This window comes from Poecile atricapillus, chromosome 22, assembly GCF_030490865.1.
Source record: "Poecile atricapillus isolate bPoeAtr1 chromosome 22, bPoeAtr1.hap1, whole genome shotgun sequence".
NCBI classification, from domain to species: domain Eukaryota; kingdom Metazoa; phylum Chordata; class Aves; order Passeriformes; family Paridae; genus Poecile; species Poecile atricapillus.
In genome coordinates this window covers 118,428-128,992 of record NC_081270.1, presented here as the reverse complement: position 1 = coordinate 128,992, position 10,565 = coordinate 118,428, and the positions used below count along the sequence as shown (strand labels likewise).

Here is a 10,565-nt window from a genome sequence, read left to right as displayed (position 1 = left end):
TCTCTGCTTTTCTCTCCTGTTTCTCTCTCCCGTCTCCTTCTCTCCCCTCTCTGCTCTTGTCCCCCGTCTCCCCCTCACACCGCCCGCTCCCTCTCTCCCCTCACCTCCCCGCCCGCCCCCCTCCTCCCCAACCTGACCCCCGCCTCTGTTCCTCCTCTGTCTCTTCCTCCCGCTCCCTCCTCACCCGGCCCAACCTGGCTCTGCCCTCCGTTCTCCTTCTGTCACCGCTCCCTTCCCCTGCTCCTTCTTTCTCCCCTCCGCCGTCCCTGCCCCGGCCGCCCCGGCCTCTCTTCTCCATGTCTGCCGTACGCCCCTGTTTGTCCGTGTCCCCCTTCTCCTCTCCTTGGCGGCGCTGTCGCCCCTCTGTCTCTGCCGCCCCTTCCTTCTCTGTCCCTTGTCCCTTTCTGTCTTCCCCTGCAGGCTCGGGGCGCCGGATAATAAAGCCCAGAGGGCCGGAGCCGGCGCCCCCGGCGGGAATCCCCTCACGGGGCCGGAGCCCGCGGTGCGGGTCCCCCCACGCACAACACCGCCCCACACTGCCGGGTGTCCCCACATCACACTGGGGGCTGAGGGGGGCCGGGGCTGGGAGGGGGGCTTAGGGTGGGCCCCCTCCTCCGGAGGGGTCCTGGGGTGGGTTAGCGAGGGTTGGGGGGCCGGGGGAGGGGATTTGGGATGGGGGGGTTTGGGAAGGGCCCCCTCGTTAGGAGGGGGTCCCGGGTGGGGGGTGGGTTAGGGGGGGTTTAGGGTGGGCCCCCTCCTCTGGAGGGGGTCCTGGGGGGGAGGGTTTGGGAAGGGCCCCCTCGTTAGGAGGGGGTCCCGGGTGGGGGGGGTGGGTTAGGGAGGGCCCCCTCCGGAGGAGGGGGTCCCGGGGAGGGGCGGGGGGCGGGGCCCCCTCCGGAGGGGGGGGCCTGGGTGGGAGGGGCTGGGGGGTTCTGCCCCCCCTAAGCCCCTCCCACTCTGGGCCCTCCCCTCCGGGCTGGGCCCAGCCCGGCCCCTCCCCAGGACCCCTCCTCCGGACAGGGGCCCGCGGGGGGGGGGGGGGGGGGCTGGGTGGGTGGGGGGGGGAATAGGAGGGGGAGTGCGGTCGTTTGACACAAAAGTGTGATTACGGTGCAGAGTGACGTGACCCCGCCTGCTGCCCCCCCCCGCGGGCCCCTGTCCGGAGGAGGGGTCCTGGGGAGGGGCCGGGCAGGGCCCCGCCCGGAGGGGAGGGCCCAGAGTGGGAGGGGCTTGGGGGGGCGGAACCCCCCAGCCCCTCCCACCCAGGCCCCCCCCTCCGGAGGGGGCCCCGCCCCCCGCCCCTCCCCGGGACCCCCTCCTCCGGAGGGGGCCCTCCCTAACCCACCCCCCCACCCGGGACCCCCTCCTAACGAGGGGGCCCTTCCCAAACCCTCCCCCCCAGGACCCCCTCCAGAGGAGGGGGCCCACCCTAAACCCCCCCTAACCCACCCCCCACCCGGGACCCCCCTCCTAACGAGGGGGCCCTTCCCAAACCCTCCCCCCCAGGACCCCTTCCAGAGGAGGGGGCCCACCCTAAACCCCCCCTAATCCACCCCCCCACCCGGGACCCCCTCCTAACGAGGGGGCCCTTCCCAAACCCCCCCATCCCAAATCCCCCCCCCCGGCCCCCCAACCCTCGCTAACCCACCCCAGGACCCCTCCGGAGGAGGGGGCCCACCCTAAGCCCCCCTCCCAGCCCCGGCCCCCCTCAGCCCCCAGTGTGATGTGGGGACACCCGGCAGTGTGGGGCGGTGTTGTGCGTGGGGGGACCCGCACCGCGGGCTCCGGCCCCGTGAGGGGATTCCCGCCAGGGGCGCCGGCTCCGGCCCTCTGGGCTTTATTATCCGGCGCCCCGAGCCCCGCGGCTGCGGGGGAAGACAGAAAGGGACAAGGGACAGAGAAGGAAGGGGCGGCAGAGACAGAGGGGCGACAGCGCCGCCAAGGAGGGGAGAAGGGGGACACGGACAAACAGGGGCGTACGGCACACAGGGAGAAGAGAGGCCGGGGCGGCCGGGGCAGGGACGGCGGAGGGGAGAAAGAAGGAGCAGGGGAAGGGAGCGGTGACAGAAGGAGAACGGAGGGCAGAGCCAGGTTGGGCCGGGTGAGGAGGGAGCGGGAGGAAGAGACAGAGGAGGAACAGAGGCGGGGGTCAGGTTGGGGAGGAGGGGGCGGGCGGGGAGGTGAGGGGAGAGAGGGAGCGGGCGGTGTGAGGGGGAGACGGGGGACAAGAGCAGAGAGGGGAGAGAAGGAGACGGGAGAGAGAAACAGGAGAGAAAAGCAGAGAAAGGAGAGATAAAAGCAGAAAAGAGAGATAAAAGCGGAGAAGAGAGAGAAGCGCCTCACCGGAGCGGCCGCAGCCGCCTCCACCCGGTACTGGAGAAAATGGCGGCCGCCCCCCTTCCGGGGTTTAAATGCCCTCGGTCCCGCCCCGCGCAGCCGCTCTGGAGCCCCTCACACCTGTGCCGGCCCCGTCCCGCACACCTGAGGCGGCCCCGCGCCGCGCACGCGCTCTGCTGTCCCGAGCTGCGCACGCGCTCCGTGCCCCCGCCCCTCACAGCTGTGCCGGGCCCCCCTCTCCCTGGCCTCGCCCCCTTCGTGCCGCGGTCCCGGGGCCGCCGGGGGGGGCCGAGTTCGCAACGGGAACCGCCGCCGCCATCCCGGGCCCGGAACCGATCCCGATCCCGATCCCGGACCCGAGGCCGCCTCGATCCGCCCGATGGCGGACAGGCGGCGCCGCCCGGGACCCCCGGCAGTTCCCAGGCGCTCTCGGGCTGTGCCCCGTGGCCCCGCTCCTCATGCGGCCCCGCCCCCCGTGCCGCTGGCCCGCGACTCTCGCTCGGCGCTGGTCGAGCCCCGGCCCGGGGGCTGCTCCCGGCGGGCTCCGCTCCGAGCCCTGCGGGGCCGCGGCTCGGGACGGGGTCTGCAGCGGGGCAAAGTCCTGCCGGTGTCCGCCTCTCCCCCGGCCGGCCCCGGGTGGCGGGTCTCGGGGGTGGCGGAGCATGGCCGGATTGGGGCTGAGACAAGGCTGGGGACGGGGCACTCCCTCGCCGGGACTCGACTCCCCCTCCTGCCGCGATGCCGGGACGGGGCTGACCGAAAGCGGGTGACGGAGCCCGCAACCGGAGCTGGGATGGGGGGTTCGGGTCCTGCCGGTGTCCGCCCTGGGGTCCCGGGCGGTGCCGCCTCTCCCCCGTGGGGTGGATCGGGATCGGTACCGGGATCGCCGCGGGAGGGCGGTTCCGGCTGCGGGAGCGCTGCGGGTCCCGGTGCGGACGCGGCGCCCCGGCCTGGGCAGGGCCGGTCCCGCAGCCCCGGAGCGCTCCCGGCCCGGCCCCCCCCGCTCCGCCAGCCCCGAGGCCGCGGCGGGGCCCGAGCCGCGCTGGGCGCCCTCGTCTCCGTCCTTCCCTGCCCCGGCCCAGCAGCTCCGTGGGGCTCCGGCCCGCCGCACCCCAGGGGAATGAGGGGGGACCGGCGGGGCGGCGCAAGAAGGGACACCCCGATCACAGCGGGTGATTTTAGCTTTACTCTCTTCCGGAGGACAGGAAGAGGAACCCGGCTGCTCCTCGGCTGGCTCAGAGCTCCCACATGCCAGCGGTGGGAGCTGGCTTCCCCACCCTGCCCACTTAAGCCCGGGAGAGCTGGAGCAGCACGGAGGGAGGGCAGCGGTGCAGCCGCTAAGACGGGAGCAGGGGGAATTGACAGCTGCCCCTCCTCACCAGACTAAAAAAATACCCAGGTGGCTTTTCAGTTTTGGATTATCTTTATTTTACAGTTTATAAAAAGCTTTACCCAATGCGTGTGCTCCATGAAACTTCCGTGCCGTCGTGCAAATTGCCGTGGACTTTGGCTTCCATGTGCACCTGCTTCACTTTCCTGCCCTGGCCCTGGCAGAGGCCGCCGCGTCCCTCGGTGGATGAAGGTTCCTGACGGTGCAGCAGCGGCCGCCCGCCGCCTTCGGGGCGCCCCGGGGCAGCTCCACCTCGGGTGTTCAAGGGGAGCTCCTCGGGAGCACGGACCACGCAGTGAGGTGTCCTGCCTTTGCGATGGCATTAATTCCTTCAGGAACACGAATAATGTGTTTTTAAAGAGCTTTCTCATGAGTGCCTCAGGGAAAAAAAAAAATGAAATTACGGGACTAACATCCTAATCTTCATTTCTTGTATCAGAGGTGAATTCTGAAGGCCCAGAGTCTACAATTCACCAAGTGTTTGGGAGGTCCTGGACAGAGAAGTCCATTTTGGGCTACCAAAAGCACTGGGTACTACATACCTTTGTGGGTTTTCCAAGCAAGGCAAACACCCTAGTCCAGGAGCCAGCCCCGTGGCCTCTCTCCCGGGCCACCCTGGCCAATCTACCCACAAGACATCAATATGATGGATGGCGAAGCAATGGTGTTTATTGCAGGGAAATTTGACAATTTATAACCTAGGGTCACTGTGTTACTCCCATCTACATACGTCACACCTAAGTGCTATTGGCTAATTGCAGGTTTTGCTATCCTAACAGAGAGGGGGTCTAGCAGCTTCTCGTTACATCCCGAATTCTTCCGCAGCGCAATGCCCTAGACTACAACATATTCCCCTCTCTCTATGAATAATTAGTTTGCTAAAATATAAGGTATATTAGTCTTAAAAATTCGAATGTTATTTTTTTATACGTATTTCTAAACACTTTGTCTAACTTATCTATATTATAAAGTTTTAAAAATGGATAATATAAAATTGAATAAAATATAAAATACTTAACTAAAAGGCTAAAAGCTTATAAAATGGATACTACAGTTTTCATTAGTAAATATGAGGCACAAGCGGTGACTAAGTATATTTTTAAAGCATCTGTTGCCTTTCTATAAACAAAATGTTAACTTTTTCTAGTCAGCTTTTAACAAAGGATACAAGCTTATTTAAAACACAGGGTCCAAAGATTAGCACGAATAAAATCATCACAACTGGTCCAATCAGGGTAGACACCAGGGTGGTTAGCCACAGAGATTGGTTGAACCAGGACTGGAACCAGTTTTGCTGGGCTTCTCTCTCTGCTCTCCGTTGAGACAGCCTGTCTCGTAGCTCTGCCATGGTGTCTCTCACTACTCCGGTGTGGTCAGCGTAGAAGCAGCATTCTTTGCTCAGGGCGATGCAGAGGCCTCCTTGCTGCATGAATAGAAGGTCGAGACCTCGCCTGTTCTGCAAAACAACTTCAGAGCTTCAGAGAGGGAGGAGACTGACTTTTCTAAAAAGGATATGGATTTCTCAATTCTCTGTAGATCTTCATCTACAGTCATCTGTAGCTGAGAGAGACTCTGACTCTGGGTTATCAGAGCGGAGACACCCGTGGCTGCTCCAGTTGCTCCCAAGCCGAGCAGCATTGCTATTGCCAGTCCTGTCAACAGCTCTCTTTTCTGAAGGCGGCCTGCTCGCTCAAGGTACTGGTCCACTTCTTCTTTGGAGTGGTATAGGACCCTGGGGATGATAACAGCTAATACACGAAAGTCAGCAGAGGAGTTAAAGCTTTGGGTGTAAATGCAAGGGCTTGACTATTAGATCATGGGTTTTCAGCTTGTACCACAAAACTGGGGCTCACTGCTTCAGGTGTTATAACTATAAACAGCACAATTACTATAAGCAGTTTACCATGTAAATGACACCATGCTTACAAACTCACAGTTAAAACTTTTAACGTTAAATGAACCTTTAAAGATGCTTACACTACCTCTTAAAGGAAAATACTTATATTTTATACTAACATAACAATTACTACACAGACTAAACACTTTATCTTAAACTATTATCTAACTACTTTTAACACACGTGTTCTGGTATATATGTAGTCTAAGCGTGAAAGCAATTTGTTAAAAGGATAAACACACAATTACAATTTACTTTATATATAGTTAGATGGAGTCTGTACACTTCCCAAATCTTCTACAGAATTTCTCCAACACGATTCAGTCCTGGAATGTTCACTGCTCCTGTGATGTCAGCTGGCAGCTGATCGGTGACTGAGGGCTTCGATGTTCAAGTTGTTCCTCAAACCCTTCTAAATCTTAAAACAAAGGACAACTGAAAAATTAATAGAAACACCACATCATAATAACAACATAAAATTTCTGTTGGCAACTGTCTGTGTATTGTTCAGACACAACTGTGTCCTGACAGGTCCACTTCTGATCCAAGTCTGGAGTACCAAGGCTGTGTGATGACTTCTCTGTTCACTGGATCTCGTGTGTTCAGAGGCAGACAGTCTGGTCAAATGGACAGGTGACTTTTCTGAACCTGCCAACAAAACACAGGCACTTCTCTCTTAAAGTTAATGAATTACACTAATCAAATTGCTTTTAGGGTATCAATTTCCCCCGTTTTCTTAAAAAAATAAAAATGAAATGTATTTCTGTTCAACATTAACACAAAACCTTATACACAATCAGTAAAAACCTATAACAGTTAAAAATCAATCAATATAAAAATACTGTTAATTATTAAAACACTGCACCAGCATATTTAACAAACAAACAGAAACAAAAAATCAGTGAAGGATTGGATCATCACCTCTGGAAAATGATTCTCCAAGCCCACTTCAAAATTGATCCAGCTGTCATATTAATAGGGTCAAATTGCAAAGTCAAAAAGTGACTCAAATACTGATTTAGGACAGAAAACATCTGGATCTGTTAGCAAACATTCTGTCCAGGTAAAGTTAAGACTTGGCCAGGGCCTTAGACTTTAAACTGGAAAGATGCCTCTTAACTCATTTTTAAAACAAGGTTTTCAATAGCAACAGCTATGAGATGCTTACAGCACAGCAAACTGTTAAAATGCATTTGTACAAAGCAAATGATCAGAAGTCTTAGGTACCAGACTAATTAAATCATTCAGCAGTTGGTTTAATTTGAAGCTTCTTTTATGGCAGCTAATCCTTAGCAATGGTATATCTTTTTAAAATTCTGGAAACACTGAAAAATAATAAAGTTATAGCAAACAAAACTGCAAAAATTGCAACAACTAAATAGAACTCCCAATGAAGTCTAGGGTGTCACAGTCTGCATTCATTTCTGTCCACAAGCAGGTGTTCATCAGTGGTTTATCACAGTTGCTTCAGTTGTAGCTGTCTTCATATTTCTAGGAAAATAACTATACTTTGCAATTTAAACAAGTGTTTCTAATAAAACATAAAACAATTTAAATTAAACAACATTTAAACTTAACAATAATTATTTATAACAAAAGGAAATAACAAACTTAACCTTAAAAGAATATCCAAGTTAGAAAACTCAACCCAAAAACATTCAAGCCCAAACATTACAAAACTTGACTATCCTCAATTCTACCAACACCCAATCTATACCAAATAAAAACACAACTCAATCTTATTCTGTTACTACAAAAAGCAACTAAAAGCCTGATATATACTCCTTAAACACAATATAACAATAACATGGATTCACTGTAAAAATTATAAAAATAAACCAAATACATCACAATTCTATGTTATCTAGCTTTGAGAATAACCCACAATAACTGCAAATATTACTAAAAATACTCATTCACAACAAGAATTTGCCTAATATATGTTGAAATTAGTTAAAATTCTAAAGTGCAGCTTCTCTAAAAAAAAGCCACAACACAGGATTGGGCAAGTTGTCATTTAGCTTTTGTAGCACTTTTCAGGAACATCAAGTCTAATTTTTAAATTAAAATCTAAAATCCAAATTGATATCTATGCTGTTATATGTGTTTTATTTACCAAAAAAAATTCACATTAAAATTTCCTTATTAAAATTGTCAAAAACTCAGCAAATGGGTAATATATAATTAACATAACTTTAAAATTACTGAAACAAAGCAAGAATCTTTTAAGTTTCTTGGGATACAAAAATACAGCATTTAAACTTTTTAATCTATTTTTAAAGGCACTTCAATAAAAACTTATTTTTAAATCTCAATTTTAATTACAACAATTTGCTAATTTATAAATAATACAATTTATAAAGCTTCTAATTTTTAAATTGTCTAATTAAAACTCTCTCTTTTTTATCACTCACATATTTAGTGTGCAAAACCCCTGTAAGAATAAAACCTGCTTTAAATATCTTAGGCATCGAGCCACACACACGCCTATGAAATTCAGCGCAGCAGTGACAAAAAAGGGAATTATTTCCTTAACCTGCGAATAATCACCTCTAAGATTCTGTGATGCAGTTGCCACTGCACACAGCCACAAGCGGCCTTTTTATGAACAGGCAAAAGAACAAAGGCAATCCCAATTTCTCCCTTCTTGTCTGCAAAGAAACAGAGAAGGGAGAGATGCTTCTCAGAGGAGCATGGTAAAAAGACACGTGGTGTAGAATATGGAACAGCTGATGGTTCAGCATCTCTTCCACTGCAAGATCTAGGGGATAGCTGATGATACCCTGGAGGCAGGAGTAGGAATATAAAGGAGCTCAAGGCTATCTGCTCTTAGGTTTTAGCACTGTGACCTTTACCTTAACTTACATTTAAGTGTTTCTTACAGTGTAAATCCCTTTTGTTTTGATTTTAACAGAGTACAAGAATTCAGGGAAGTAACAGTGGCATACAGCCTTTAATTTCCCCTGGTCTTCTCACCCAGCAATGAGGTCTCACAACAACAATACAACAATAAATAGTTATAGAAGGTAACTCACTGTGCTGAAGAGTTCTTCAGAAGGATGGGAGCCACAATTGAGGCAGATCCTTGGACAGACAAGCCAGAGGTGTTTAGGCCTTGTGTTTCCTTGTTACCCCAGAACCAGCCCCTAAAAGGGAACACAAAGTTCACACGCTTGTATTTGAAATGAACACCATCTAAAGAACAAAACATCCTAAAAAAGCTACATATCATACAAATAATCCAGCTAGCTTCTTTATGCTGCTTTTCTGTGGAGCAACAACTTTACAGAATTAGATCTTGCTCTATCAATACAATGTTTTATTATTGATGGGCTTGTTAAAATCAGAGTGAACTCCAAGCACCCAGATATTCACAGCAGGCAAACATCTCTCTGAATACAACTGAAAAGGCCAGAAGGGCTGCTCCATGTTACCTGTAATAGCCATGTTTGTCTCTGGAGTACATCAGGTGATCAATGCATGGCCTTTCATCTATTTTTTTTTCCCCCTGTGTTCCTCCTTTCCATCCTTCTGCGTAGCCTTGTAGCAGATAAATCTGTTCAATAAAGGGCCCACCTGACTCTGAGCAGAAGGCAAAGCAGAGGATTTGTCAGCATGAAAACCCACACTGCAAAGATGAACGGGCATCATCAGTGGCAGTTAAAAATCTGCTAGAAATGCTAATATACTAATATACACTACCCTCTTCCCTGATTTCCATATAAAAAAGGAAAGGAAGTTGTGTGTGAGCCAGAAAAGCTAAAAGGCTCGGGCAATGTGCTCACCTGCCATCCCACACAGCTGGGTGTGACTTAATGCACCAAACACCAGGGAATCGTTGCCAGCTGGGCGATGGACACCACGAAGCACACAGGTTTTCAGTGCTGTCAGCAGCTGCAACGGGAGGATTGCCTCTGAGAAACTTACCAAAACAATGAAAATAAAAAAAAAAAAAATTAACATCTATTTTCACAACATGTGTTTAAATTTATATACTATATTCATTTATATATAACACACAATATATAAAGTATCAAAATATATTATTTTAACATGTATACATATATTATTATATATTAAATATATTATATACATTTTAATTATATATATATTTATTATATATATAATACATCTATTAAATAAATATAATGTAGATATATAGATTAAACATAAACCTGTTTGTATATATTTGCATTACTTCTATTTCTTTACCTTTCTGGTTGCACATATCTCTATATCTTTATATATTTAATATACATTTCTATGTTTTTATTTTTGTAGTATTTATTTAAAAGCCCCGAAGCAAACCTAATAAAAACCAAACAGTCCCTTTATCTTAAACGGTATTTAAAAATCTTTTAATATATATTTTTTATCAGATTTCTATACCTTGTTGATATACATAACACATAACACATCCTAAAATATATCATATTACCATCTATACGTACAGAAATCATATTATAGATTATAAATCAATATATATGTATATATTTCTTTTACTTATTTTTATGCCTACATATATATATATATATATATTTCTCTATACCTTTACATATTCATTCTTGAAATATTTTATTTATTTTTTTCTTATTTATTTAAAAACCCTGCCTCTAACTAAATAAAAACCAAGCAGCCCGTTTATCTTCAATATTTTTTAGTATCTATTTTGATCATCATTATACTTCCAGGTATATACTCGGTGGATAAAGTGCCCCCGACCCGCCCGCACCTCTCACCGTTCCGGCACACAGAGCATCCCCTCCTCGGGCCGCTCTGGACCCAGCGCCGGGGAGCGACCGTTGGGAGCCGAAGCCATCGGGGGGTTCCTCCATTTCCCCGGGCCGGGGGGAGAGCACGGAGCGAGAGGAGCGGCGGGAAGGTACGGGTCGCCGCGAGGGCCAACCCCAAAAACGCGGCCGCGGCAAGGACCCCGTCAGA

The 10,565-nt window shown here is 50.3% G+C and overlaps 1 protein-coding gene across 5 annotated transcripts; it reads right to left on the bottom strand.

Moving 5' to 3' along the window:
• Positions 1 to 4,700: 4,700 nt before the first annotated feature.
• LOC131587525 (GDP-fucose protein O-fucosyltransferase 2-like) lies at positions 4,701 to 10,560 on the bottom strand. Of its 5 annotated transcripts, none has more exons than XM_058855468.1 (6): positions 10,364 to 10,560; positions 9,410 to 9,546; positions 9,059 to 9,206; positions 8,660 to 8,770; positions 6,184 to 6,292; positions 4,701 to 6,042 (listed from the first exon to the last, which is right to left on the bottom strand). In XM_058855468.1, exons 1-6 carry the CDS (start codon positions 10,441 to 10,443, stop codon positions 6,037 to 6,039), a joined length of 591 nt encoding a protein of 196 aa, XP_058711451.1. In that variant the 5' UTR covers positions 10,444 to 10,560; the 3' UTR covers positions 4,701 to 6,036. The 5 variants fall into 5 exon arrangements, 3 of the variants coding, with proteins under 3 accessions (XP_058711451.1, XP_058711453.1, XP_058711452.1); XM_058855470.1 differs by having other exon boundaries at positions 6,184 to 6,272; positions 10,364 to 10,558; XR_009279375.1 differs by having other exon boundaries at positions 4,701 to 6,272; positions 9,059 to 9,200; positions 10,357 to 10,556.
• Positions 10,561 to 10,565: the final 5 nt, after the last annotated feature.